The following is a 26,614-nucleotide window of genomic DNA, read 5'->3' on the forward strand; positions in this document are numbered from 1 at the left end:
GAATGTGGGAGTAATTGATCAGTCTATGTTTGACCCGATAAGCATGTTGTTTATGCGGTGTAAATCGTGCCTTTGTGATATATCTGGCGGTGTGGTTGGTGGCGGATGCTTGGGTGCTCACCTAGCGCCTACGGGAGACGACTAGGCGGCGCCACAATGCTGGGTCAGAAGGGCTGTACAGTATTCTACTCAGACAGCTCATGAGGACTCTCGTCTGCCAGCTTTGCTGCAGCCTCTTATGCCAGCCAATATCTGGTATTACCGTATTCATGGGCTCATTGCTTTCCCCCTCCTCAGGTAGGTGGGATGTTTATAAGATGATCGTCCTGTCTGATGGGTTTTGAGAGCACAAAATGAGTCTTTTGCTGCTTTGATATCACGCATAATATAATCGCTGGGCGATCCACTCCACACCCCGACTGCCCTGACTGGGACCATCTTGGTCGCCACGACCTCCAAGCTGTCAGTGGCATCCGAGGTTCTGAGTCCCTCAACCACAAGTCCAACTCCAACCACAGCAATGAGCATCCCCGTACCCTGTCCACACTGGTCGGCTGTAGCAGTGACTCTGCCAACTGCCATCCACACTGCTCGCCCATCACCTACCGGGCGTACTCCCTGTACTCTCCGACTTTCGCCCACACCTACCTCAGCTGGACGGTGTACCTGCCGGACAGGCTGCGGGAGTCACTTCAAAAGCTGTGCAATGACATGATAAAGTATAAATGCTCCGATGGCAAATCCCTCTACTCATGTTCCACTGCCCTGCCCCTCCTCTACTTACACGGGTTCACGCCGCCGGAGGGCACATCGCAGGTGTCACTCAAGTGCTCTGATGTTATAACTAAGCTGAAGGAAATTGTCAACGGTGGCCCTATCGCATCACTCATGACCTGCATGGACTATTTCCTCTACGGTATCCGGGAGCCATTCATCTTCAGTCTCGTGGCACTCTGGTCCACCGCATTCCTCATCTTCGCCAACACAATGTTGTACCGCCTGGACATACTCCACATCCGATCACACCTCATCCGCTCCAAGGCCTCGCACCGCATCGACGTCAAGGCCTTACTCACCAAAGGCCGGAAGATGCTTTCACTTTACAAAGACGTCGACTACTTCGACGAGGACCCTATTGGCCAAATTGGCATTGTACAGTAGTTATCGCATTAATGTAGTCATTTATGCATAACTATGTGGTGGGGAGTAGTAGTGATGAGTTGTGATACCGCATCATCGATGGTACCATGGCGTGAAAAAGCGTAACTACTTCCAGGCATAACTTGAGTCATGTATCTCACTTAAGAGATCATTCTATTTGGGATGTTGGGTTGTGAGTTATTTGTGAGACGAGCCTACGTCATCTAATCAAGTCAGTGTAATGTGAATCTGGGGTTATTGGTCACTAACGTGGCATTTCACAACTGTCGTACTGTGTGATATAGTGGGCTGCCTGTTAGACTGGTGGATGACAGATTAGTGATCTGATGACAAGCCAGGCGATCAATGCCACCGGCACGCTAACGTGATGGCCACTGGACGGTGTGGTTATGACAGTGATGGTAACGGTGTAAATGAGAGACATATTAATGAGCCTGTGTAGCTCACTCGGGGTCTCATTATAATACAACTATGACGACATGTAGGAGCGCTGTCGCCGACGTTGGCCGGCCTGTGATGTAGTGGACTACGCAACTGGTACCGGTTGACCTGCATGCCACTGCTAGTATACCGTCAACATGCGTTGACTTGTCTCTATATCTGTGCTTATATCTGCATAGTTGTGATGTGAGTGGCAGTGATTTGGATGGCCGTTACTTGGCTGGTTGTGGAGCCGACGGGAGGGGAGGAGTGTCCTTGGCTGAGGTGCGTATTCGTGTTGTAAATCAATGAGTGCGTTGCTTAAGTGATTGATATATGTTTGCAGTTTGATGGGACTGGGAGGGACAGGGGAAGATGACGGTAGGGGATCCGTGTAGGTTTTGTGATAATAAATGTAAAATGATGATGGAGTGTTATTGCTGTCCCTGGTGTTGTGCGGGATGTAGCAATAAAAGTCAGTGTATTGAATGTTTGATGCAAAACATGGTGCGCAGAAAAGATCCAACTTACAAATGTGATCCTTCCGTATGTGAAAAACAATGTAAAAAGTGTACCAACTCTAGATGTAAATGTCTATGCCCATGCTGTAAAAGTAGAAATGGAGGTGAACTCACTACCAACTGCGACAGTCATTCTGGCAAACCGCTTCGTTCCCTCCCCTCTTCTTCCTCCCGTGGCTCTGCTTCTCACGGTCATGCCTCTGCCTCCCGTGCAAAGCAGCAAACCGGTTCATCATCTACCACAGCTTCCACTCCCATCCCTTACATCATCGCCTCAGTCGCCCTCATCATCCTCGTCATCTGCGTCATGAGCTACTTCCGCATCCGGCCCTTCCACAGGGTGCTATATCTACTTCGAAGCTAATTATAATAACCTGACTTGCGGCTAACATCTAATGTGCTAGACAAAGTATTGATCGCATTGATGAACAATCACATGAGCAGTGAGGTGACCTAGCTACTGACGAAAGTGGTGACCTAGAACCTGACCATCCATTTGACATGGCATTTAATAGATGCACTGATGAGCGAGTTGTTTGGGGTGTTGGTATCTGAGTTACTTGTGAGACGTGTAGACGTCATCGCATCTAATCAGTGCGATGTGAATCTAGATGATTGGCTGCCAACGTTAGAAGCTGTGATGACGGTGCTAGTTGATATCATATGTTGTCAACTCCGCTACTGTTTGGCGAATCAGCTATCATCCGTGCTGCTGGGATGCCACCGGGACTCTGACATGATGGCTAGTGGATTGAGTGGTTACGTGACACCGATGGCAACAATTGAATGAGAGACGTATTGACCGAACAGAAAAGCTCACATATACACTCATCAGAGCACTGATGTGATGACCTTTACATGAGGCACTGCCAACTTTGTACTGTCCTTTATGGTTGGAGTTGACTGCTCCACTGGCACAGGTTGACCTGCATGCCACGGCCAGGATGGTATTAACATGCTTTACCTTGGTTGTACTTCCGTTGTGATAGCTGCATAGTTGTGATGTGAGTGGCGGTGCACTGTATGGCCGTCATCTTGCTGCTACCGTAGCGCCGATGGGAGACGGTCAGTGTCTGGGGACGAGGTGAGTGGTTCATGTTTGCAGGTTAAGGGACAGGAGAGGGGATAAAATGAGTGAGCTACAACGGTGTAAGTGTATTCTAAGTCGCAAGCAGTGTGACGATGGAATCTGTATATGCTGTAAACAGTGTTGCAATGAGTGTGTCAATCTCCATGGTTGTTCAAAGTGTGTATCTGGACTCCGTGGCCGCATAGATAGTTATGACTGTAACCATATAAACTGCAAGACTGTATGTAAACCGAATTGTGAATGCTCATGTTGTTATAGTAGAAGTGCATGGCGTGCCGCTGCTGTCATCATCCTCGTCATCATCGCCCTGGTCTTCCTGTTTCATTTTTGCATCTTTCACATTCTGCCTTTTCCTCAGGTCCGGGAATACATCGTCCGCAAATTAGCCTGTTGCTCCTCATTTTACAATTAACTCCTACACCTTGTATTATCGCACTTAGCTCATGGTGTCAGACATTAACAACCCAACGTTTCGTATAATGGCCTTATTATTATGTTCTCTCATCTTACAGTGTGCTGTGTGGCTACATGTGACTTGTGCTACTGTTAAGTTTACCAAGGGTGCCGCCTCACGCTGAAACCGGTTGCGGGATCCACGTCGGTCCATTGCCGATCGTCACTGGTGCCATCCACGCGGGCATCCATCCAGTTTGGGCTCGAGGGTCTTCTACAGAATCGTAGTCTTCTCTCGGTTTCATGTCCCTCATCACTATTTTATCTGTTTCTTGGATCACTACCCGTTGTTCGTGAGCCTCCGTGCGATCCGATATGCCCAGGTCCCGTACATACTTGCTGTGTTCTTTCGTCACTATTCCCTCCCACGTCATAACGTAGGGGATAACCCGGATCTTGGTTTACTGGTTAAACTGTCGCGCCTTGAGGTCCCCGATAAGGTCTTCATACTTCTGCTTCTTGAACTTCTCAGTATCCACTAGGTTGTCTTGATTGCTGATTACGATCTCCACGATGGTTATGGTGTTCCTCCGCCGATCCGCCAGGATGATGTCTGGCCTGTTGTATTCCTTAGTCTTCCGAGTCTTGACCGTCATCTCGTACGCGATCCATCCGTATTTTACATGCACTTGACTCTCGATCTTGTGGGCATCTATCTTCTCCTTGGGTAGTCCTATTTGCCTCCCGAGTACTGACTGGACTCGCTTTGCTACCTCGTTGTGCCTCTTCGTATATTCAAGGTGTAGGAGTTTCGGCCACTTCGTCGCGAGGTGGTCCACATTCTTGCCGTTGTTGCCTCTTGTGCCTCCCATATTCACTCTTAATGCGGTGACCTCATACGTGAGATGAAGCTGCTGTCACCCATTACTGACAAAAACGAACGAGACATGAAAGCCACCTAATAGCCACAATTACCAATATTACCCACAATTACTGGTGTCAAAGGCCACAAGTATACAACAGAATCAGACAGTGAACAATAAAGATAAAAATACAAATTAAATTGTAATGCTTCACTCGCAGGAAGGTTCCTCATCTGTGCTTTCAAGCAACATCTTCATGTTGAAAGGCTTGAACGCCTTGCCGTCAGCCTTGAAGAACTTGTTTTGGAACTCCACCCACTGCAGCCTGAGCGCGTGCAGGTAGCACTCGAGCGAGTCCATACAGAGCATCACGAAGAAAGTGATCACCGCGAAGGCAATGGAGGTGATGAACAGGCTGATCACGGTGGCAATCACGCCACCTTCGCCTTCAAGTGAGCGGTAGATGGTCTGCTTGAAGAAGACGGAAGACAACTGCTGATGCGACAGCGAAAGCGCCCAGAGACGCAGGTATGACGAGGTGTTGCTGATGACACCCAGTGAGAACTCGATAGTTTCAATCAGCTGGTGGATGAAGATATCGGCGATGTTGTGCTGCCCGTGCGACCCGTGGTCCTCGGTGACAGTGCCATCGCTGTGAATGGTAACCGCGAACTCGCCCGGTTGCATTTCACTGGTCGAGCTGACTCGCTTGAACTGGAATTTCGATTCCGACATTCCGTTGGCGTCCGTGTTGGACGAGCCGCCAACAGCCTGGTCCCTGGCCTCGATATCGTCTGATTGGCGGTAGACGAGTTCGTGCTCCCGCTTGGGCTCACCTCCGCCGATGACCAGCCTGCGCCTTTGTGCTAAATAGAGCATGATGGGCTTGGGGAAGAACATCATCGGGATGCAAATCAACATGAGGATGACAAGCACACGCTGTACATTCTGCTGTCCCTCGTACATGATGTCGTCCTTGGTGAGGTCCTTCATGAGGCACATGTCAATCATGGTGGTGATGATCGACGGCTTGGCGAAGCCGTTGTTGAGTGGAGTGATCCACTTGTGGATGATCAGGAAGTTCATGTAGCCCACGAAGCAGCACATCATAACGAATTGGGGCAGGAACTCGAAGAAGAAGTCGAGCGGCTGCCTGAAGTATATGGCGTTCAGCCCCTTTAGGCACACACCCATAATCATCTGCAAGAACCCTACTATGACAGAGAACTTCATCTTGAATGAGTGGAGCATGGTCTGTTCGTTTGTGGCGTGGATCCAGGCCACGTCGAGGCCGAACCCCACCGGGAAGCTTTCACTGGACCGCTGCAGGGTCTCCAAGTACTGCCCCTCTCCAACCTTGACACGGCTGCTCGGGTTACTCAGCCAACACGATCCGAAGATGTTGTTTGGCAGAGACAAAAAATCGTTGTATATGAACCCGGTGTACGTGGCCATGATACCCATGAGCAGGATCATGTACCGACCGTTGATAACCATGAGTGCAATCTCGCCGTTGTAGGTTTCCTTCAATTTGCGGTGGCGGATGAGCAAGAACAAACCGAACAGGAGCACGCACATGCCATGTCCGATATCACCGAACATAATCCCGAACAGGAATGGGAAGGTGATGATGGTGAACGGCGCTGGGTTCATCTCTTTATACCTCGGTATACCGTAGGTGTCCACGACGTTCTGGAAGGCCTGTGTGAACGTGCCGCCTTTGTTGTAAGTCGGCGGCATGGTCTCGGGGTCGTCAAATAACCTCTTGTTTTTGCACTGGTTGTCGACAAGAAGCAACGCGCTGACGCGTCCTTGCGACTTCTCTGCCAAGAGATACGACCTGATGTTCTCCTCTTCCTCCTCGGGGAACCAGCAATCAGCGCGCAGCGTGATGTCACTTGCCTCGAAATGGTTCAGGATGTAGTAGATGTATTTCTCCTTCTTGCAGAACAGCGCCCATTCCTCAACGACGCTGTTGCCCTCGGGCCTCGGGCACTCCAGGAGACATGCAATCTCCTCCCGGAAGTACTTCTTGAAGGCGTTGAGTGCCTTCTGCTTGTCGCGGATGATCTCCTCGAGCTCGCCCAACCTTTGGCGGATGTGAGATTGTGACTTGGACCAATCGAAAAGTTTGGCCTGGAACCCGTTGCATAGTTTTTGCAGTTTTTGGAACGTGGAGCTGCTACTGGACGACTGGCAGTAGATTACGAATACGATTTTCTCATCCTTGTCGTGCCCCGCGGCCTCCTCTTCGCTGATGAGCCCCCGCGCAAGCATGACTTCCCTAATCACCTGGCTGTCCTGGAAGAAGGTGTACACGTTGCCACGCATGGCCCTGAAAATAGCCCTCGAAAACGCATCCTTGTCGTGCGCGCTGATGATGCCCGCAATGTTGGAGAACGCCAGCGTGGCGCTTTGTATGTCGGTCTCGATTGATGACGGAATGTCGACCATTTCCCTGTCGACAACATCGCCGTTTGCGTCGCTCTCTGCCAGCAATTTAGCGTTGGATTCGGCAGATTCGTCCGTACCTGGCCCCCGCTGCGCTGGCGACTCGGCCGAAAGGTACGACTGCCCATTCGACGAGTTGAGCTGCTTCAGCGCCACCAGCATGACGCTGTACTCGTTGAGCACCTCCTCGAGCTCAGTCCTGAGCATGAGGTCGTTGCTCTTGAACTTTTCAAACTGTCCGTACAGCTTGAACAGCGACTCCTCGACCTGGTCGAGGCGGTACACATCGTCGCACTGGAGGAAGTCATCGATTTTGTTCTTGACGATGAACGTGCCCGGTAGCGCCGTAATCTCCTCTTGCAGCACGCGAATCATGCGCTGCATGTTCAGGATACGCTGGAGGTACTTCTTGTACGGTCTCTCCATGCAGCGTTCGTTCATGTCGACGAACTGGATGTTTGTGTGCCGGCACAGGAGGTCAATGCAGTCCCGGGCCCTTTCCTGCGGGATGACCAGCGTCCCATGGGACATGGTCTCCGACCTGAAGATTCCCATGGTGTTCGTTCGGCTGCTTCAGCGGCTATGGCATCGGTAAATCAGGCCTGATCTGCAGGGGTCCTTGTGCGTTGCCTGGCTCCCGCGCTACTCTCGGGTGAGGACACAACCCATACAGATGCTTGTTTCGCTTTATTTATTCCACCGCTTGGGTGTATCGCCGGCGCTGCACGAAGATCGATCTCTCGACGTATTCAGTTGCCGTGCGACGGCCGTCGCGGAGATACCATGCCCAAAACCTTAGTAACGGAAGTTGCGATTCGTTTTATTATCCAGTTTCAGCGTTTGGCACCGCGCTGGCGGTGCAACAGCTTTTCCCTGCGACCCTGACGGCCGTGTATGCAGCCGTTGTGTATGGGCGGCGGCTTTCACGTGACCTGAGAATCTTGAGTTTTTCGAACCGTATGCGCAAGCTGGTAAGGTCTAAATCCCTGTCAACACCGCGCACGTATGGATCTTGTGCACCCAACACTAGGTACCTACATCCGTCACGTAGCAACGCGCGCCTGCGGACTAAGGCGACATTTTCCCGACAGCTCGGCCAATACGCTGCTGCATACTTGAAATTGCTATATTACACCTTTATACTGTGTGTAAGCATTGTTTTGATGTGGTATGCGCGAATTTTATAAGGAAAGTACTCGCGCGCAATTTCCCGATCCAGGCGGTGCTTCCGTAGACGGCGCGCCGGTTCACCTGGCGACATCGTCGTCCTCGTAGATGATCGGGTGGTCGTACGGCCTATCTTCGGTTTCTATGTAGTTATCTTGCGGCGTCCACACGGGGTGGAGTCCGACCACAATGGACTCGATGGTCTCCATGGCTTCGATGCGCTCTTCCATCCGGCCCTTGTCACCTGCACCGCAATATGCTTGGGGGCCGAGGGGCACCTACGGCAATATTCGATCCCGTCCAGCAGCCAGTCACGGAAGTCCTCGATGTCTTCTATTTTTCGGAGGTTCTCCTTGAGCACGCGCTCGTAGTCCACGCAGTTGTCGTACCTGAAGCACTCGGCCAGTATCCTGACCCACTTTCTGGTGCCCCTGGCGCTCGTTAGCACCTCGGCGGCAACCCTGTCCTTCAGCGTGCGCAGGAACTGTTCGGACAGCGCCGGGTGTTCGTCGCTTAGGCGGAATTTCTTAGACGCCAGCTTTATCAGCTCGTCAAATCGCTGCATGAGGTACTTGTTGAGCTGCTTCTGTTTGTGCAGCTTATAGAGCACGTCGTCAATGTTTTCGCTGCCGTCCTGCGGGCGATGGGGGCGCGCCGAGGGGCACTTACCACATAGCAGTTGACCAGCCTCACGATAATTTCCTCGGCGCGTTCTTTGCGCACCTTGTCTGCGATGGGGGCTATCTCCGAGGCGATGACCTCGAGGCGCTGTATGCTCGCCTGGTCCCTGTTTTTGCGATACACGCTGAACGCCTTGCCTAGCACCTCCTCAAGCATGTTCTCTTCGTACATGTGCTCCTTGATCGGTTCTAGCGTTATTTCATTAATTTCCATGGGCGTCTCTGGCATTCCGGTGTCATCCACGGTGTCTTGGCTTTCCACGTCGGGGCCAGCGTTCGCCGCCGCTGTCAACCGGTCGGCCTCCTCCTTCGTCACTTGCCGGATTTCGTATTCGCCACTGTTCAGCCCGCGTTCGATTTCTCGCAGTTGGGATCGTTTTCCCCTGCTAACTTCGATGTCCTCCAGGAATGTCCGCAGTTCGGCCACCCTGTGGATGATCTCCCTGTCCAGTAGGTACTCCCCGGTGGTTGCCGAGGGGTTCGGCAGCGTGATTGCCTCGCCTGGCAAAGGCTCTCGGAAAACCGAATCCGGTGAGGCCACTCCGGCGCACCGGAACGATTTGTGACGACCTGCATCCCATTCCGTTACCCGTATGTCAGAGGATTCCGTTTCCGGGGGATCAGCACGTTCATGCAGACCCCGGCTATGGCCTGTTGCGTAGTACAAGGCACTATTCGAGCCTGTTCTTAGCGCGCTCCGCCCATGGATGTAACCCCTTGCTTCCGCTTGTTGCCATTGGGGCAGAAGCAAGCGGTCAGGTTGCGGATGCGTGCCTAGGAAAGCGATGCAGTATACGGGAATGCATACCATTAGCCCGTATCGTTTTGACCATCCTGGCGTATTTAGGGAGCTTAAGCACTGCTATACTCCGCAGTAGCCATAAATAGGTGTCTTGCCGCCGCTGGAGTGGCTTTCCGGTTACCCTCTTGCTGCAACGCCGGCCCGCGCCACCGTCCGGAAACCGTTTTAGAACCTTGGGCTGCTGAGGATTCTTCTGACCTGTTTACCGGCTCACTGGATATTGTGTAAGCATTATTCGCAATGCATATGACTGACAACACGGATTCTTTGCGGTGTGTGTGACATACGCCTGTCCATTTTTGTCTGCTCGGCTCATTACGCGGCCCGTGGCATCCGTTGGATGCATTCAGCCACAATGAGTACTAAGAGCGGAAAACGAGTCAACGTCAGGGTTGGCAAGCAAATTGCCATCGGGACGTATGCGTTCCCCTTGACTCCCGTGGTAGGTGTTGCTCCGCATCCATGATTACGAAAATCACCGGCGACTGGCTACCTAAGTGGCGTGACATGGCATGATTTCGGCGCTATAGGTCGAATATCAGCCTGCGTGGCCCCGAAAGCGCCAATTTGTGGGTGTCTGTCCCATGCATTGACCGACCCTTGATGCCCGTTGCCGCCACCGATTGATACGCCTCCCTGTTCTCATATTTTATGCAGGAGAAGAAGCGCTACGGGTCCATGACGCACAGATGGACCTGCTTGCTGCGCTCGCCGACCAACGAGAACATGACCCACTACGTCAAGAAGGTCCAGTTCGACCTGGACCCATCGTTCCTTAACCCTCGTCGGGGTAAGCGGTTTGGCGCTATCAGTTATAACGAGTTCAGTGTTGACAAGCATGCCGTACGAGGTGACGGAAGTGGGTTGGGGCGAATTCTACATCGGTGTGAAAATATACTTCGTGGACGAGTCCCTCGAGCCGGTGCAGCTTCAGCATCTCCTGGTGGTGCGTTCGTTGCGCCTTACGCCTCATTGTGGCTGCAGTTGAACCCGTCTGACAATACCGGATCTAACGCAACGACGGCGACGAACGAGACCTTTGACGAGATCATCTTCAACGAGCCCGCCGCCTGGTTCTACAAGCACCTCATGTGCAGCACTACCGACTGCCTGCCTCCGCACAAGTACCAAGAACACTGTGAGTCGCAATGCGCAGCTTTTGTGTAATCGTGGGTGCAGTTTGGGATTACAGCATGCGTGACAAGGAGACCACGTGCCGCTACATCTGCTGCCAGTCATACTTCCAGGTGCGATTTCGAATCACTATAGTGCATAGCGTTGCAGAATGAGACGTACAGACTGCTGGCGGAGGCCTCAGAGCTGTCTCGCCAGATCCAATACCTCCAGGAGAAGGCTAACGTTATCAAGAACCCGACCATTCTCACTAAGACCAACCCCAACAGTACGTTCTGGGGCTCGAGTGCGTTGTCATCCTGTCGCAGAGCCCACGGTAATCGGCACAAAGAACGCGTGCTCCACCCCGACGACCACGCCGCAGGATGCGCCGACGAAGCGCGATGCCGTGGACAGCAACTCGCCGGAGTCCTCCATTTTATCGTCGTACGATCCCAAGCTGGCGTCGCTCTCCCCCTCCGCCACGGTAGTGTCGTCCACACCGTCGATGGCCGCAGAGGAGAAGCTGCAGCTGGATGACAAGGAGTTGGGCGACTCCGCCGACGGAACATGACCGAACCGAGCTCACCCTGGGCGTTGGGCACCCAGACCTCCATGCTGACGCCAAAACGGCTGCCAACATGTATCGCGAATTTTAAAGGTCATTGCAATACGCAGTGCGCCGCCCTGCAGCAGCAAAGTCACGCATCGATCTGCTGTACCATCCGTTATTCGGAGCTGCGGCAAGCGACCGAGTTGTCACCGGCATGAAAACAGTGAAGGTAACTGGTATATTAATTTTTGGCTTCCCGCTACGTGTTGTGTGCGTGGACGTCGAAGGGGTGCCGCAGTATGAGGTTGCGAGCACGCCTGTTGGTGGCGCCGTCCGTGCCCATGTCGGCGCCCGTCGCGTAGAGCTCCTGCGTTACCGCCTGGTAGGCGAGCGTGAAGGCCGCGGGGAACGACGCGCCAGTCTCGCGGATGAAGTGCGTCACCATCACGTCCGTGCACAGCAGCATGTCCTGGCTGCACTCTTCGGCGAACCGCTCCCTGAACAGGTCTACTATCATCGCCCTCCCGGCGGTGGTGGCGGCATTGCCCCGGCAGTTTGACAAATTGGACGCAATGTAAGAAAAAGAGACCACGTGTTTGTCTTTCCTGCGAGTCTCGTGTACGACGAATTCTACATTCAGCATGGTCAGAAGCCCGCTAATCAGCTCCAAGGCGTCCCTGCAACCGACCACGGTGATTAGGAGCGGGCCCTCCACCGTCCTGAAAATGCGGTGGACGGGGTCCAGGATTGAAATGGCGCTGCCATTTTCCTGAATGGCGATTATATGGTACAAGGATTCGGAAAACTCTTCTCCTTTGTCACAGGCGGCAATCGCCTGGTAGAGGTCTGAGGAGACGTGGAGTATCACCCGCGCTGTGTGATATTCGACGAACTTGATTCTAAAGGCGTTTTCCGAAGTCGGGCCGCTCAGATGGCCATGGTCTTCACTACGCGCGCTAGCGAGTTCCGCGCCCTCCAGGTATACGTCGTGTTTCGCGAGTATGGAGAATGCGGGGATTACGTATTCCATGAGCCCGGGGAACACTTTGCTGTGTATGGACGCAACCAGAGTATCGCGTAGCGTGTCCTCAATACGTTGATGCGGAGTATAGAACTCTTTGTTGTCTGCAGTTACCTCGTGTTTACTTGAGACCCCTGGTGCATTCTTTGTGCTAACAGAAGTTGGTTTCTGCCGGGGTGAACATTTCGACTGTACACTGCCGCCCGTTTCGGCGGCTTTTGCAATACCTGATACAACATTTGCGGTTGGGTTGGCGATTTGTTGCGGGTCAGCTTCATCCTCACGTTTCTCTGGTGAAGCTTCATCACCTTTGTCGACGTGAAGCACATCTTCGATATGGGAGCATTCGAAATTGAGCGAGTACTCCAGGTACCTTAGCGTATCCATTTCTGGATCGGAGCATATGCACACGCAGATTCCGGGCTTGCCGAAACGTCCGGTCCTGCCAGACCTGTGCAGGAATGCCTCCTTGGACGACGGCAGGTCCATGTTTATGATGAGGTCGACGTCATCTATGTGTATTCCGCGGCTCATCAAATCGGCAGCGATGACTACATTCCGATCGTTCTTCTCGGCATTTTCGACCACCTGCTGCCGTGTGTCAGTGGATTGCCTGGAACTGCTGACGGTGCAGGACAGCCCCAACCTTTCCAAAGTGTTTGCCGTTAGCATCCGCGTGTGGCTTTCGTTGCTGAAGATTATGCACTTACGGTACTGCGCCTGTTTTAGCACCTCTATGGCCACATGCAATTTGAGCGATACCTGTTTCACAATATTGGGTGCCTCCGGCACCTTGGTGTAGCAGAACACAACATTCTTGAGCACCGGCGAGTCGAATTTATCAACCACATCCTGCTCGCCCTCCTCTATTGCCTCCTTTACGCTCTGCACGTCCTGCAGGCAGTCGTTTTCGGTGAAGCAAATGACGCCCTTCGCTGGCAGCTCGACTCGGTTAACATGGCTTGCTGACACTATCATCTGCTTAGTTTCTCTCATGAATTCTTTGAGGAAATCCACAATTGACTTCAGCGTGTGGTGGAGGCGATACTTGGACTCATTGGGATGGTCTGACGTCGGTTCGCCGTTATCATGTGTTTGCACAGCAACGTCAGAGTCGCAGGAATCCTCCATTTCAACAAACTCCACATCGTAGTACCGCTCCTCTAGCTCATTCGCCTCTTTATATTGTTCGTCTGTTGCACCAAATGAAGTAAAATCGCCCTTTTCAACCAATTTTTTCAGTGCGCTGTAAACATGGTAACTGAAAGCGCTCTTCAGTATGTCAAAATCCCCTTTCCCAATTTTGGAAAGCGTTGGCAATAGTCTTTTGTAAAAATCTTCGTCAAGGTCGTTGAGTAGGTCCTCGTAAAGTTTGAATTGGTACTTTACGAAGGTCGCTGACGTGGCTACCACCTGCACAAAGGGGTTGACGAGCCTTTTGCAGATCCTCCTCGTTTGATCCATGAAGTGATCGTCAATCAGCATGTCCGCCTCGTCCAATACAACTATGTGCGTGTCCCAATACAATACTTTGCTGTGCGTCGCGGAGGCTTTCGCCAGCCGCTTGACAAATTTTATGACATTTATGAGTCTTCCCGGCGTTGCCACCAGAATTTGAGGCGCCATGTTCATAAAACCGCCCACATCCTTTTTCATATCCGCCCCGCCGACAGTTAGTGCTGTTTTTACGTCTGGTATTTCCTCGGCCAGTTCGGTTAAAGTGCGGTTGATTTGCACAGCAAGTTCACGAGTGGGGGCAATGACAACTGCGTTTCCGAAAGTTACTTCTTCCATTGTGTTATTTTCTTGCGTTTCCGAGGCATCTTCCATACGTTGAGTGGTGTCAGTCTCCGCTGGTGGGATGTCGGCATCGGTGTGGGTCGCTCCCACATTCTTATTTTCCGTTTGTCCAGCCTCAACATCTGGTCGGTTTCCCGCGTTTGCCTCGCCCTCGTTTTCGCGTTGGCCATTTGTTTTAGCAATTGCCCCGTCCTCTTGCTCGCCGACTGCAGGGTCGCCTTCCTCTACCCTAGATGTCGTTGGCAAGGTGCCCTCCAGGGGATCAACCGCCGTGGTTTTATCTTCGCCTTCAGGCGAAAATTCAATTTCTCCCTTAGCAGGGATGGCTTTAGTCTCCGATTTCACGTCTGATTCCGCCTCGTGCTCCCTCCCCGTCTGAGCGTCCTGCAGTTCATCTGCATCCCCAGTGGCCGCACCCTTTTTCTCCGCACAGCAGCGCTGCTGCATCATTTGCACCAGCGCTATGCAGAAGCTGAGGGTTTTTCCCGTGCCCGATTTCGACTGCAACACCACGTTCTCCCTGTTGAGCATGGCCTGTATGGCGGCATGCTGCTGTCGTGATGGGCGCGTAATGCCTCGCTTTTCCATGGGGTTCCTTATGCGCTCGTCGATTCCTAGCGAGGCAAAATCGCCTTCCTCAGCGCCAGCAGCCGAATAGGGTGGTCCCATTGTCGTTACCTATCTGTTTGTAGCGTCGTAAATGACTCCATAACCCATTGAACAGTTATCCACTCCTCGAGCGTGCCTCAGGTCGCGTAATGTTGAATTATGGTCTTCCTGTAGGCACCGGCTTCGCGAAATGTCCACTTTAGCCCCGTTTAAGCCGCACATCAAGTGATGTGTTTGTTTTTACGTCCGCCTTCGCCAGGCGTGTCTGAGCGCATGGCCCTGCGCCGCGTCGGATTGCGGCCGCCAACGGCGAACGGAACACTGTACGCTGTGGAATCCTCGTTAACACAGCACACACCGCTACGACGTGGTGCTTAAGCAGCGCCCATGCCTTCCCTTTGGCGTAATCTTTCTTGGTGTTGCCAGGTGTGAAGCGGCGCTCTCTTTACCGGTCTATAAGCTGAGCAGGTGTGTCTATGGTCCACCGCAGTTCACAACTTCGCAACGCTGCTAAAAATTGTGCTGCTAGGGATCTTAATGTGGCTGGGAAACCTGCGAATCTTTCACCGCATCCAGCCACATCGCGAATGTGATTAAATCGGGCTGCGCCCTCTTAATCGTAGATCGTACGCCAAAAACTGGGCACGATCGCAATTCTACTGCTATCCCCTGAGTTGCGCTAGTGCGCTGCGGCGATGCCTGCCTACGCGTCGCTGAAGAGAGGCGCGTCTGGATACGTCGGCGTTGGCTCAAGCAGCCCTGCGGTTTCTGGAACCGACTCTAGGCGTGCTGCGGCCCTCATATACGTGGGATACACGGTGAACGGTTTCGGCTATTGCTTCTTCGCGACCCTGGTGTTCGATTCGTTCACGTGGCTACTGGACAGATCGGAGGCTGCGGGACTATTCCGGCTCCATGGCACGCAGCGCCACATCGTCGAGGCCATTTCGACCGGAGTCGTGTCGTTCGTGTGGACCCGGTTTCTGACACAGCGTTTCGATGGCGACGTGTTCAGCCACGTGCTCTACTGGCGTTATCGGTTGATAAACACCTGGGAGATGTTATCTCGTTCCCTGGGGGGGCTGAGCGCCGGAATCTTGTTTGGCTTGTTTTACATGCGGCTGTATCATTCGGGGGTTGCCGAACTGAACTCGAGCAGCGATGGCTTCGCCGTGCCGTCGTTCGCCGACTGCCCCGATTGCAAAACCTTTTCCGAGATAATCGCAAGAAGTTTACCTAAAGCCGCAGATGGATTGGGTATATTGCGCAGTGTCGTAGTTGCGCACCTTCCAACCACCCTCGCATCGGTGGACCTGCTGCAACGTATCACCGCCGCCCTCGCCCGTGTGGCCTGGGTGCTGGAGCAGTTCATCTTTGAGTTTTGCTTTTGCACGGCCATGTACTTGGTGCTGTCGGTGACGCTGGTCGCCGATCACGTGGTGGACTGCTTTGCGTTGTACATTGTGTACAAGCGTCTGGTGTCCTTTACCGCCAACACTTACCTGCGTGACATCGGAGGGAGCATCTGTTTGGACGCCTCCGTCTCCGTGCGGCGATTCGTGGCAGACCGTAACACTCCGCTGCTGTGTTCTCGCCTGTTGGCCAATTTCGTGGCTGTATTCGCCGCGGAGCGTTTCTTCAACCCGATGCAACGCCTGCGGCACTGCGACTTCGCCGAAATATACGGCAACGTGTCCGACTCGAAGAAGCGGGCAATGTTGCCGAATGATGGTGTCACTGAGTACGTCAGCGCAGGCGCGGTGTCGTACTCCGATGTGGGATTTACACCGCTCCCGGATACGTACCTTGGGCGCTGTCTCGAGAGGTTCGCCATGCGCCCCGCCAAGTGCAAAGAACAGTGAGGCAATGACACATCCGCCAAATACACCACTTGCACCGCTTATTTCCGGCAATTCCACAACACTGTTGCTAATGTAGTAATGTACCAACTTGCTAACATGGCTGTTGTCGCAGCGGCATGTCAGTTGCACGTTCGCTTCACGGGTGACTGGCGATCATCAGCCACGTGTTCATGCCTCTTACAGAAAGGGCTCATGAATTGTTAGCGCGACTGAGGAATGAGCTTTTGAGCTCGAATCGGTGTAACCTGACGTTTTGTGCGCTGTGCAACGAGCCCGTTGTATGCAGTGAGAAGTGGATTTGTGTGCATAATTAACGATATATTTACGGTGTTTTGTACCTTATTTGACGATTATGGCGGCATGTAGTCGCGTAGTATAATGCTTTGGGTCGAAGTCGCATCACCTGTTTATATGGACTTCGTATTCCCGCTAGACACGTCGCTTGTGTTTAAGGTGTTCTGTCGTGGCCTTCACGTACCACACCACTTATACCAGTTGCGGTTATGCTATGGTAGGAGCATCCGTGTAGATGGCATGTTTCTCCATCACTGGTCGATGGCCGTGATCTCCCGTCGCCATTAGACAGCTAGAGAGTAGTCTTCGGTATATCCCTAGGCTCCGGCCGTTTGGCGGTTACGCGCACCCTGAGCCCGTCTATTTGGCCCTGCTAGAGTTGAATGGCCGCGAGCTGTGACCCACCTTGTCCATGTGTTTGATGGCGGATTCCACGGACTCGGTGGACTCGTATGCGATTCTTGCGATTCTGGTCGCGCCGTGCGGCTGCAACGTCTTAATGACACAACGCGCTGCTCACCGTATCCACATCACTGATTTCGACGCCGCAGAGGTGGCCGAAGTTGCCCATTATCTCCCGCAGGTGGTCGTCAGACACGTTCGGCGAGATGGGCGCCACGAACACGGCAACTTCATCCATTGAGCTTCTATCCGACATTGTGCTAAAAAATAGAATGTGCCAGCGCGGCTGCTGGACGGCACGCGGGTGTGTATGCGCAAGGACCGTGTTTAAAAATTACGGCAACACCTGTTGCCATGTGTCTTTATGAAAAAAATGTGGTTTAGCTATGCGCTCGCCGCCAACACAGCTGGCGTGGCAGCGCCAGTCAGACGCTGGAATGTTTCTCGCTTCCGTCTGAAGAGGAGCCCGTACGCAGCAAACACCAGACAAACGCAATTGCTCCTAAAGTTGTTGAGCCTGTACAACGTCTGCCGAAGACTGCATAAGGCGACTTACCGGCGCATCTGATTCATCCTCACGAAGAAGAAGACAAACAGCTGCTGCAGCGTGTCGAACGTGCCGAGGCACCGACACGCCACCGGAACGTCCTTAGGGATTATGTCCGACAGCGACACTCCGAGGTGGAGCACGACGGAGGCCGTTGCCACCAGCAGCCGACCGCTTATCTGGGCTTCAGCCAACCTGCCCAGAGCAAAGGTCAAGCTGCGCAGCTGCGAAAGTGGCTGTTTCCCCTCCATGCAGTCGGACATTTTTACGTTTGCGCTCAGAGCGGCGCCTTTGGCGCTGCATCGGAACTGACGAGCGTGCTGCCTCCGACTAGGCAGCGCCTCAAGCACCACCCGGCCGCCGCAAGCTGTTCGCGGGAGCGGTCGTGCAGCCTTCACACCGGGGCGAATACGTCAATTTACCTTGGAGCCGTTAAAATGCGGCAATAGCAGCTTCCACACGGAACACACAGCAACCCAGAGGTGGCTCTAGGTCGCTCCGGCCTTGCGCTTGGCGAACACCTGCGGGGTCATAGTGGCAGCCTTTGCCGTAACTCACTGCACACAGCACTGGGAAATTGTCCACTCTGTGCTGCGCATCGTCCCGCCTGCGCAGCTGTGCTTTGTCGTTAACGGCACCTACCGGGAGACGGCCACGTTGCCGTGTCTAGACCAGAGAGCGGACACGGTTTTGGTGTGCTGCAGGAAATGTGCCTCGCGGACAGCGCCAATGTCTTCGACCTCCAGCGCTTTGAGAGCGTCGTTGACGCGGTTGTACCGGCTGGAAATGGTGCCCAGCTTGATGCCTGCCCTGCGGCTGATGCCGTAGCACCGGTAGCCCGCCGACGCAGCGTCGCCTTTCCGGTTAGCAAATCCGTCTTTGGTGCTGTTGATGCTGCCGCTGTGGCCGGGCGAGCGGAAAAGCGACTGATCGCTGGCGCTGGACATGGACCGGTTCATGACGTAGCCGTATGCGTCAGTTGGTAGGTCGAACTGTTCGTCCCGTTTTTGCGTTACTCGGGAGATCATTCGAACCCTATTTGCCGCCCTCGTCAGTATGTTTATCCTGCTTTCCGGTGTCCACTCCGGCGTGGTTGCTTTGTCTGTGTCGGGGGCTGCTTTCGCTTCCCTTTCAGATTCTGCCACGCCTTTGCGCAACGGTATGGGGACTTTGAGCGGAGACTTGACTGTTGGCCGTGCGGCCGTCTCAGTCGACTCGTCGGCTGCCGTTTGAGGCGCCTTCTTGAACGCCACTTCAGCGGCTGAGTCTGTCGGCTTGTTTTCCGCAGTTGACTGCTTTGCCTTCGGGGGAGGCAACAGATTGCCCCTGTCGAACATGCTCTTAGAGGCTGCACGAAGCAGTTCAGCTTCCGAAGTCGCACGTGTAACCGTACATTCATTGGCGTCCGTAACTGTTTCGCCGCTCGTGCTCATGACGTGCTGCTCCGAAGGAGTGGTTGGCGCATCCACTTCTTGCATTCCTGCGGCACCGTCCGCTATCACGTGGGATTCATACAGTTTAGTCGATCTGGAATTGATTGAACGGGTGCCTGCGTTTGCATCGGCAGACGAATCGTCCGCCTCTCGTTCCGCTGCCGTGTTGTCGAGGTATGCAGTAAAGGAGTCACTCGACGCCAATTCGAGCATGATCTCGCTCACCACATTGCCGAACCTATTAATCATTTGGGGCTTGGCCTTCGGCAATGGGGGACCCTTGCTGCTGATACCACCCGGAGCGACAGCCTTAACATGGGCGTCCTGCCGAGGCACGGCTGGCGCGGCTCCGTCGCCCCTGTTCTGACTCGCGCTTTTCCCATCGCTCTTTGGCAAGCGCGTAGACAATGCTTTCGATAGCGCTGGCTGGCATTTTCCCACAGTGATTCGGGGAGGCGCTAGTGCTGGTTTGGGCTTAGCATGCGCTACCACTGCTTTAGGCGCTCCCGATCCCACGGTGATCAGTGGCGGGGCGTTCTTCGCAGCCTTGCATATCTTCGCGATTGGTTTCGTGCCATCGGAATTGCGGGCGGCGTCGCTGCAGATCGTCGTCGTTTTGAGGGAGGCAAGCTGCTTGACGCTGGTCGGAGGCCCCTTACCGACTAAAATGCACTTGCCGCCGGACGACATTTTTGCCTTCATTTTCAGCACTCACGCAACACCGACTGAAGTAATGCACTGTCGAGGAGCTTGTGCTGTGCAAGCTCAATGGACGAGGCGACCTTGAACAACGCTGAGTTTCAGACAGTCCCTGAGTCGCATGGCGGTAGCCTCTAAACGCGTTTGTCACCCCCTTCCATGCCAGTTGGCGTTTAATTTACATCCGCATTGTGGCAGCTTTGATGTGTTAAATCCTTCTGCCTCTTCGAGGCTCACCTTATGTGCAACTCCGATGTGTAGGCGATTTTCGCAGCCTATTTAGCCTTTGCAGCAGAAATGCATGCTATTAAGCATATACATCCTTTGTTAGATATAATATAGATGCTTAGACACAATATATTTCACATTTTTCGCTGATGTGTAGATGGATGCTGTCACGTCGTGTCGCCACAGCAGATTCCGAACAGTTCCGCCAGGATGTTTCCAATGTGTCAACACTTAATTACCGCTGTTGAGATGTGGAATTCTTAGCTGGAGATTTCACTCTAAATGTTTACCGGTGGCGGTTTTGTTCACGGAAGTATATGCGTATGGAGTCGCCGCTCAGTAGCGCATAGCCACGCTACGGTGATCTCGCGGATACAGTCGAAATGACACATTGCTGATATACAAGTGCTAAGATGGCTGCTTTACTGCGTTACGGCGGCCATATGCGCTTTCCCGGCGCCGCTGTTGCGGAGCACGTTGGATCCCCGGGCACTACGTGGTTTGCGCTGGCGCAACGCATGGGCAAGAAGAAGCGACGCAAGGTCGAGAAGGTCACTAAGTCGAAGGAGCAGATAGAATGCGCTACCAGGTGGGTGGCTAAGGGCGTTGCCGTCGCCACTGGCTCGACCCTCATTGTCAACATGTAGCTAATGTTTTTTAGTGATGTGATACGCCTTCACGACCGAGTTGGAGTGCCGGAAACTGCGCATTCAATGGCGCAAACTATCCGCAAGAATGTGAGGGGCGTCCAACAGGGGGTTGTGACACGCAAGCACATCGCCAGGATGCTGCAGTATCGCGTAGGTGTCGTCGTGCGACAGTTCAACCGTTTGCAGATGGCGCAAGCCACTGGGCTCACGCACGACGCTCCGCCACGCAATGCGCCCGATGCGTTCGTAACCCCGCTAACTAGGCTGCAGCATGAGGCGCAGCTGCCGACGATGTTGGGTGCGTTGTGCGCTGCTACATACGAATAGCCGTGCAGATCAGCCGCGCCACCAGTTTCCGCACGTCCTGCGATATACGGTGGACTGGCTGGCGGAGGCTTCCCCCGGGGAACACGAGAAGCTGACCGAGGTCACTCTATCGTTCAACATGCACGACCTGGGCCTGTCAGAAATGTGAGTTGCAGTACTGCATAGTATCAGTGAGCTATACATCCTACCCCCGCTTTAAAACGTCAAAATCGTGCAGGCAGTTGCGCAAAATGAAGGAGATCCTGGGAGCCGACAACTACGACGAAGCCAGTGGAGTTGCCATCCTGCAGGGCGACATCTTCGAGACCCTGAACCACAACGCGCACTACCTTGGTAAGCGATGAACATGAAAAGCGGATAACGTGAACTAGGCGATATTACTGAACGTTTGATGCGCGCCGTGAAGGAGTGAATGCGGGTGTGGATCTCCACGTACAACACTGCTGTTGTCGCAAATCGCACTGTTTTTAACGTGTAGTTACGCCTTTTGTTTCCCAGCAACTTCAGAGTTCCCCAGCCTGTACGCGAAAAGGTTCAGCATGGCGTCGTTTTCATACTCGAGTGCCTTCATCATGTGCTGCACTTGGAGCAGCTGCTCGTCTGGGATCTTGGCAGTGACCATCTCCTTGGAGAGGGTGTCAAGCAGCTTGCTGTGCCTGTAGCCGAACCTGCGCTAGAGTTTTGACTACCGTTGATATCGCTTACCTAGCGTACGATGCGATTATTTTGACCAGGAACCCCGGCGGGATCATCATCTCCTTCGACTCCACCTGGGTGACGAGGTCGGCCGCAACAGCCTCGAAGAGCTCCTTATGGGCGTGGTCGCATCTCGCGAATGCGCCCACAAGGTGCGTGTATGAAGTTATTTTGGACAGCGCCCGGTTCTTCACCGGCTCATCCGTATCTTGCCCAAGTGCGTCACTCGGCGCGGTCGCGGCAACATGTCCCTCCTGCAGCTTCTCCCGCCTGAGGCGCGTGGTTACCACATCAGCTATCCTGTCAAACATGGCAGTGTGCCGGTACTGGTAGTAGGCAAAGCTAAGTGCGAGCTTGCTGAGGTCCTCTAGAGAGAGCCGCTCTAGGTGGTAGAGGAGCTGTCTAGTGGCCAAGTTCAGCAGGCCACCCTGTCTCACTTTGATTCGCTTGAATATGTGAACCAGCTCGACCCATTGCCTGGGCTGGAAGTGGTCGCTGAGCTCGACGGTGCGCTGGTAGAGGTCCTGCCACAACTTGGTGTCGAATACCTGGCAGCGCAGCCCCTTTCTGGCCACAAACAGCACCTGGTTCGGCGTGTTGATGGTCGGAGAGCCGTGCTTCGTACCCTTTTCAGCATCATATGATGTTGTATCAGCGGGTTCGGCGCTGTCTGCGGCCTCAGCGTGCTCCCCGTACAGGCTGCTCAGCGGGACCCACCCAGGGCGGGTGCCGGCATCGCCAGGAAGGCAGGTTCTGAAAACCCGCCCCGTTGTCGACGCCGCCCTGCTACCGACCGTCCGAAGACACACATGCCTGCTTAGTGGCAACCATGCGTGCGACGGAATCAAATGCAATTTGCACAGGCTCGTCCGTGACATTTGCCATCCACCGACTGCTCACGCTGACGGATGGTACAGCAACTTATGCGCATGAATGAACGCTACACCTCATGTACGATGTGATATATTTGTGATTCTTGTCAAGATCTCTTCTTCTGGTGGTCAGTGGTCGGACGCTGCCCTGCGGGCTCTGGGTAGTTTGGCGGGTGCACAGGCCGCGATCGGCGCGGTTAATTTCATTCATTTTGACATTTTAGGCTGCTTCCGGTATGACCGCGTAGCGTGCCGCCGCCCGCTTCGTTTCGTCCATCTTTTCCAGGGGCCTGGGTGGACGTACACAACCGTCTCAGCGCCATTCCGGCCGCGGCGCAGCGCCGCCACGAGTACCACCGCCGGGACCTCCTGGCAGTTGCATGACGTAGAGTAATAATGAATAACGGCTTGAGGAGTTTGTTCGCCTCTGTTTCGCGTGTCGCCTCGGCGCGGCGCGCGTTGCGCTGCAGCTATTTCAGCAGCGTGGCGAAGCGCCCAGAGAACCCCCGTGTGTTTGAGAACCCAGCGGATTTTAAACCTTACGTGCTGGGACTGCGTTACACGGAGTTTACCAACCGGCTGGAGCTGATAGAGGACTCCCCGGTGATTCCGATCTTCCAGGTTATGGATGTCGAGGGCAACTTCCTCGGCGACTGGAAGAACCCTTTCCCCTCCGATGAAGCTGTGCTGGAGCACTACAAAACAATGGTTCGGTTGTCGATATGGGACAACCTATTCTACAATATCCAGCGACAAGGTTGGTGTGGTCGCCGTTCTGTCGCACATGCTCGCAGGTCGCATATCCTTTTACATCCAAAACCAGGGCGAGGAAGCCATGCAAGTGGGATGCGGTTTGGCTCTAAAGCATGAGGACCACATATTCGGTCAATACAGGTGCGTGCTCAGTATGGTAATGTATCATATCATCCAGGGAGCTCGGCGTGCTCTACTGCAAGGGCTTCACTGTTGACGACACTCTGAACCAGTTGTTCGCCAACAAAGGCGATGAATGCAAGGGGCGCCAAATGCCAATTTCTTACTCCAAGAAGGAGTGCAACATCCACGCGATATGTACCCCGCTCACTTCTCAGCTGCCACATGCAGCAGGTGCGGGTTACGCACTCAAGCTTCAGAAGGCCGCTGCCTGCGCGGTGGGCTTCTTCGGTGAGGGAGCCGCCTCCGAGGGCGATTTCCATGCTGCGATGAACATGGCTGCGGTGCGTCAGTCTCAGACCATATTCGCCTGCCGTAACAACGGCTACGCCATCTCCACACCGGTGTGTGACCAGTACTACGGCGACGGTATCGCCATCCGCGGTGTTGCGTACGGCATGCCTACAATACGGTAAGTCACCACGCCCATTATTCACTCACTGCTGCAGCGTCGACGGCAACGACCTTTTTGCGTCCTACATTGCAACCAAGCACGCTCGTGAGCACTGCGTGACGCGATCGACACCCATTTGTATCGAATACATGACGTACCGTCTGGGACACCACAGCACGTCGGACGAGTCGTCACAGTACCGCGGTCCCGGCGAGTTCGACGTGTGGACCGCCGGCGGCAACAACGGCATCAACCGCGTGCGCAAATACCTCGAGAAGCAGGGTCTCTGGGATGAAGAACGCGACGAAGCTCTGCGTAAGGAGGCCCGTAGCTTCATGCTGAAGAAGATCCGTGAGGTGGAGGTTGTGAAACACGTGGATTTGTCTTCCGGCATTTTCGACGACGTATACGATCAGCCCCATCCGATGTTGGAGCAGCAGCGTGAAGAATTCCTCGAGCACTTAAACCGTTACGGTGAGAACTACAAGCTTGAGCGCTACGAGAAACATTGAACGTGGGCGCCTTCCAAACGACGTGAAGCGTATCCACATCGCCTCGTATTTTAACGGATGCCCGGTGTATAGTAACGTGCTTATACCACCAAAAACGTGAGACATAATGTATAATTGGCCTAAACAGCATACATTGGCGCATTCGTACGGCGGACTAACGCGTCAGCGATGAGTGACACGATGGCCGAACCCACCGCGGGGTGACCGGCCCCTTCCCGAGGATGAGGAAAACAAGATTACCCGCGCACCAAACTAGCACCATAGCACGATAGTTCTGCCGTATTCCGCGGCACGTCGCAGCCAGTGCTCGGAGAGTAAGCGCTCTGTGATGAAAGTGGAATCATTTGTGGACGTACAAAGGTTACACGCAAATAGGCGCTCAAGAGAAACTTGCGGCGTAAATTTAGAGAATACAAATTATTTTAATTGCGTAAGACCGTGGAAGGAGCGCTTTAATTGCTCGTCGTGACTCCAATGCCAACAACGGGCTGGACCCGCAAGATACTGCAGATTTTTGAACGTGCTAGTGGCAACCCATCCGAAATTTTCAAACGTGTACGCATACCTGCAAATACTGCCAACATTCCCAGCCTCAACATCAGCTATTCCCGTCCGGAATGTACGTGGACAATTACTCGCGTTGTACGTACTGCATGTCACGTTGGTGGTGTGGAGCTGTCTATAACACGGCAGCTTTGTTGTCACAGTGCCACAGCGTCCACCTATTTGGTGCCTAGCACTTTTTTGTAATATTTAATTGTTGACGTCTGTATTTGGAAGCAACAGCACTTGCGTTGTGCTGATTCGCCGTTAGGACACACCTTATAAGTTACGAGTGCTGCTCGCGGACCGGTCTATACGTAGACCGATTTTAACACGTTTATAGATATCAAATAATCTAACAGATCTCGGCAAGATGGTGTACAGTTCGTTGAAAGGAATCCCTCGTGACTTCAGGGAGGGTGTTGACTGGATTCTGGCCTTGAAGGGATCGCATCCTGATGTGACCCTGGGTATGTTGGCTGACGCAGTTCACCGTCTGCTTGTACGCCACCCTGTGGGCTACACGGAGATTCCAGCTCTTGAGAAGGTAAAGAGTGTTGCGCAGAAGTTCTTCGAGCAGAAGAGCTTTAAGCACGACCCTTTCGCAGAAATGCTGTTGAAACGCTACAATGCGCGCATGCCTAAGGACCCTATGGGCCTCGCTAAATCCTTAAAGTTCTACCTGGAAAGCGATTACAGGAATGTCATTGCGGCCCATGATGTTAGACCCCAGCGCATCGCAGGCAGATTGCGCAGGGTTGCGGATGCTTGTGAGAGGTTCTTGAATGACATCAAAAGCGCCGACAGCTACAGGTCTACCTACACCTCAAGGGCCACGTGGGATGTATCATGCGCGAAAGACCCGGAAACTTGCGCAGCTATTTTCGTGGGAATTGCACCTATGCTATTCACTGGTCTGCTCTATTTGATGGAGGCTGACGAATATGCGAGCCGTGTAGAGCGTAATTACGAGGTGGAGAAGCAGTTGGAAGATCTGCTTAGGTCTCTGGGTTACGGCAAGCCTGAATGCAAAGATCGCATTGACGGTCCGCTGTTCACCGTGGCGGTGCGCGATATTAATGACACTATATTGGACACTCTCTACGACCTCGCTGGTTTCTGGGCGTTCTATTGAGTGGTTATCTTAGGTTAACTGTGCTAGCAGCTGGACGACGAGTTTTTGCATCCGGATCACGACTCAGTAGCCGCAATACGAAACGTCACGAAACATTTCAATTGTATGAAATGTAGTGATAGTTAGATGTATGTATACGATCTTTACAAACAATCCAGATGCCATATAATGAGGGCAAACACAGTTAAGAACCTATCTCTAATTACATTAGCGACGCACTCAGGCCACTTGTTTTTCAGCTACGTACGGTTTTATTCTTCTGTAACTTGCTGAAACTATGTTTTTATATTTTGTTCTGTTCGAGAAGCAGCACGGCCATGAGGTGTAGAGGAGGATCGCTACGTTCCGCGGAGATTAAAGTATGCCCTGGTTTTTGGCGAAACTATTACGCACCACATTAGATTAGGATCTTATAAATAAGTGTAGTGATAACTAAATAAATT

The 26,614-nt window shown here is 53.3% G+C and overlaps 14 protein-coding genes across 14 annotated transcripts; 7 read left to right on the forward strand and 7 right to left on the reverse strand.

The window, feature by feature from the left end:
- Window positions 1–200: 200 nt before the first annotated feature.
- Window positions 201–1,161, forward strand: BBBOND_0305610 (hypothetical protein; the record flags this gene model as incomplete). The annotated part of the gene is made up of 2 exons (XM_012913390.1): window positions 201–297; window positions 359–1,161. The coding sequence occupies 2 exons, from the start codon at window positions 201–203 to the stop codon at window positions 1,159–1,161; spliced, it is 900 nt and encodes a 299-aa protein (XP_012768844.1).
- A 646-nt stretch (window positions 1,162–1,807) lies between these two features.
- On the forward strand, window positions 1,808–2,466 carry BBBOND_0305620 (hypothetical protein; the record flags this gene model as incomplete). Its single annotated transcript, XM_012913391.1, has 3 exons — window positions 1,808–1,866; window positions 1,928–1,975; window positions 2,097–2,466. The coding sequence occupies 3 exons, from the start codon at window positions 1,808–1,810 to the stop codon at window positions 2,464–2,466; spliced, it is 477 nt and encodes a 158-aa protein (XP_012768845.1).
- Window positions 2,467–3,761: 1,295 nt separating this feature from the next.
- On the reverse strand, window positions 3,762–4,457 carry BBBOND_0305640 (hypothetical protein; the record flags this gene model as incomplete). Its single annotated transcript, XM_012913392.1, has 2 exons — window positions 3,762–4,040; window positions 4,068–4,457. 2 exons carry the CDS (start codon window positions 4,455–4,457, stop codon window positions 3,762–3,764), a joined length of 669 nt encoding a protein of 222 aa, XP_012768846.1.
- A 201-nt stretch (window positions 4,458–4,658) lies between these two features.
- BBBOND_0305650 (V-type ATPase 116kDa subunit family protein, putative) lies at window positions 4,659–7,454 on the reverse strand (the record flags this gene model as incomplete). Its single annotated transcript, XM_012913393.1, has 1 exon — window positions 4,659–7,454. One exon carries the CDS (start codon window positions 7,452–7,454, stop codon window positions 4,659–4,661), a length of 2,796 nt encoding a protein of 931 aa, XP_012768847.1.
- Window positions 7,455–8,146: 692 nt separating this feature from the next.
- BBBOND_0305660 (hypothetical protein, conserved) lies at window positions 8,147–9,557 on the reverse strand (the record flags this gene model as incomplete). The annotated part of the gene is made up of 3 exons (XM_012913394.1): window positions 8,147–8,310; window positions 8,349–8,700; window positions 8,736–9,557. The coding sequence occupies 3 exons, from the start codon at window positions 9,555–9,557 to the stop codon at window positions 8,147–8,149; spliced, it is 1,338 nt and encodes a 445-aa protein (XP_012768848.1).
- Window positions 9,558–9,903: 346 nt separating this feature from the next.
- Window positions 9,904–11,235, forward strand: BBBOND_0305670 (YEATS family protein, putative; the record flags this gene model as incomplete). Its single annotated transcript, XM_012913395.1, has 7 exons — window positions 9,904–9,990; window positions 10,206–10,338; window positions 10,376–10,494; window positions 10,533–10,686; window positions 10,728–10,795; window positions 10,833–10,968; window positions 10,991–11,235. The coding sequence occupies 7 exons, from the start codon at window positions 9,904–9,906 to the stop codon at window positions 11,233–11,235; spliced, it is 942 nt and encodes a 313-aa protein (XP_012768849.1).
- Window positions 11,236–11,473: 238 nt separating this feature from the next.
- On the reverse strand, window positions 11,474–14,704 carry BBBOND_0305680 (DEAD/DEAH box helicase domain containing protein, putative; the record flags this gene model as incomplete). The annotated part of the gene is made up of 1 exon (XM_012913396.1): window positions 11,474–14,704. One exon carries the CDS (start codon window positions 14,702–14,704, stop codon window positions 11,474–11,476), a length of 3,231 nt encoding a protein of 1,076 aa, XP_012768850.1.
- Window positions 14,705–15,339: 635 nt separating this feature from the next.
- BBBOND_0305690 (hypothetical protein, conserved) lies at window positions 15,340–16,506 on the forward strand (the record flags this gene model as incomplete). Its single annotated transcript, XM_012913397.1, has 1 exon — window positions 15,340–16,506. One exon carries the CDS (start codon window positions 15,340–15,342, stop codon window positions 16,504–16,506), a length of 1,167 nt encoding a protein of 388 aa, XP_012768851.1.
- Window positions 16,507–17,092: 586 nt separating this feature from the next.
- On the reverse strand, window positions 17,093–18,012 carry BBBOND_0305700 (RIBONUCLEIC ACID BINDING PROTEIN S1, putative; the record flags this gene model as incomplete). The annotated part of the gene is given in 5 exon segments (XM_012913398.1): window positions 17,093–17,170; window positions 17,206–17,286; window positions 17,321–17,462; window positions 17,606–17,740; window positions 17,759–18,012. The coding sequence occupies 5 exon segments, from the start codon at window positions 18,010–18,012 to the stop codon at window positions 17,093–17,095; spliced, it is 690 nt and encodes a 229-aa protein (XP_012768852.1).
- A 375-nt stretch (window positions 18,013–18,387) lies between these two features.
- On the reverse strand, window positions 18,388–19,431 carry BBBOND_0305710 (hypothetical protein, conserved; the record flags this gene model as incomplete). Its single annotated transcript, XM_012913399.1, has 1 exon — window positions 18,388–19,431. The coding sequence occupies one exon, from the start codon at window positions 19,429–19,431 to the stop codon at window positions 18,388–18,390; it is 1,044 nt and encodes a 347-aa protein (XP_012768853.1).
- A 1,091-nt stretch (window positions 19,432–20,522) lies between these two features.
- On the forward strand, window positions 20,523–21,430 carry BBBOND_0305720 (hypothetical protein, conserved; the record flags this gene model as incomplete). Its single annotated transcript, XM_012913400.1, has 5 exons — window positions 20,523–20,698; window positions 20,771–20,909; window positions 20,946–21,057; window positions 21,095–21,230; window positions 21,304–21,430. 5 exons carry the CDS (start codon window positions 20,523–20,525, stop codon window positions 21,428–21,430), a joined length of 690 nt encoding a protein of 229 aa, XP_012768854.1.
- A 134-nt stretch (window positions 21,431–21,564) lies between these two features.
- BBBOND_0305730 (hypothetical protein, conserved) lies at window positions 21,565–22,660 on the reverse strand (the record flags this gene model as incomplete). Its single annotated transcript, XM_012913401.1, has 2 exons — window positions 21,565–21,754; window positions 21,792–22,660. 2 exons carry the CDS (start codon window positions 22,658–22,660, stop codon window positions 21,565–21,567), a joined length of 1,059 nt encoding a protein of 352 aa, XP_012768855.1.
- A 390-nt stretch (window positions 22,661–23,050) lies between these two features.
- Window positions 23,051–24,493, forward strand: BBBOND_0305740 (dehydrogenase E1 component family protein, putative; the record flags this gene model as incomplete). The annotated part of the gene is made up of 4 exons (XM_012913402.1): window positions 23,051–23,411; window positions 23,449–23,548; window positions 23,586–23,999; window positions 24,037–24,493. 4 exons carry the CDS (start codon window positions 23,051–23,053, stop codon window positions 24,491–24,493), a joined length of 1,332 nt encoding a protein of 443 aa, XP_012768856.1.
- A 916-nt stretch (window positions 24,494–25,409) lies between these two features.
- On the forward strand, window positions 25,410–26,171 carry BBBOND_0305750 (hypothetical protein; the record flags this gene model as incomplete). The annotated part of the gene is made up of 1 exon (XM_012913403.1): window positions 25,410–26,171. The coding sequence occupies one exon, from the start codon at window positions 25,410–25,412 to the stop codon at window positions 26,169–26,171; it is 762 nt and encodes a 253-aa protein (XP_012768857.1).
- Window positions 26,172–26,614: the final 443 nt, after the last annotated feature.

The sequence above is a fragment of the Babesia bigemina genome (genome assembly GCF_000981445.1).
Source record: "Babesia bigemina genome assembly Bbig001, chromosome : III".
Classification (NCBI taxonomy): domain Eukaryota; phylum Apicomplexa; class Aconoidasida; order Piroplasmida; family Babesiidae; genus Babesia; species Babesia bigemina.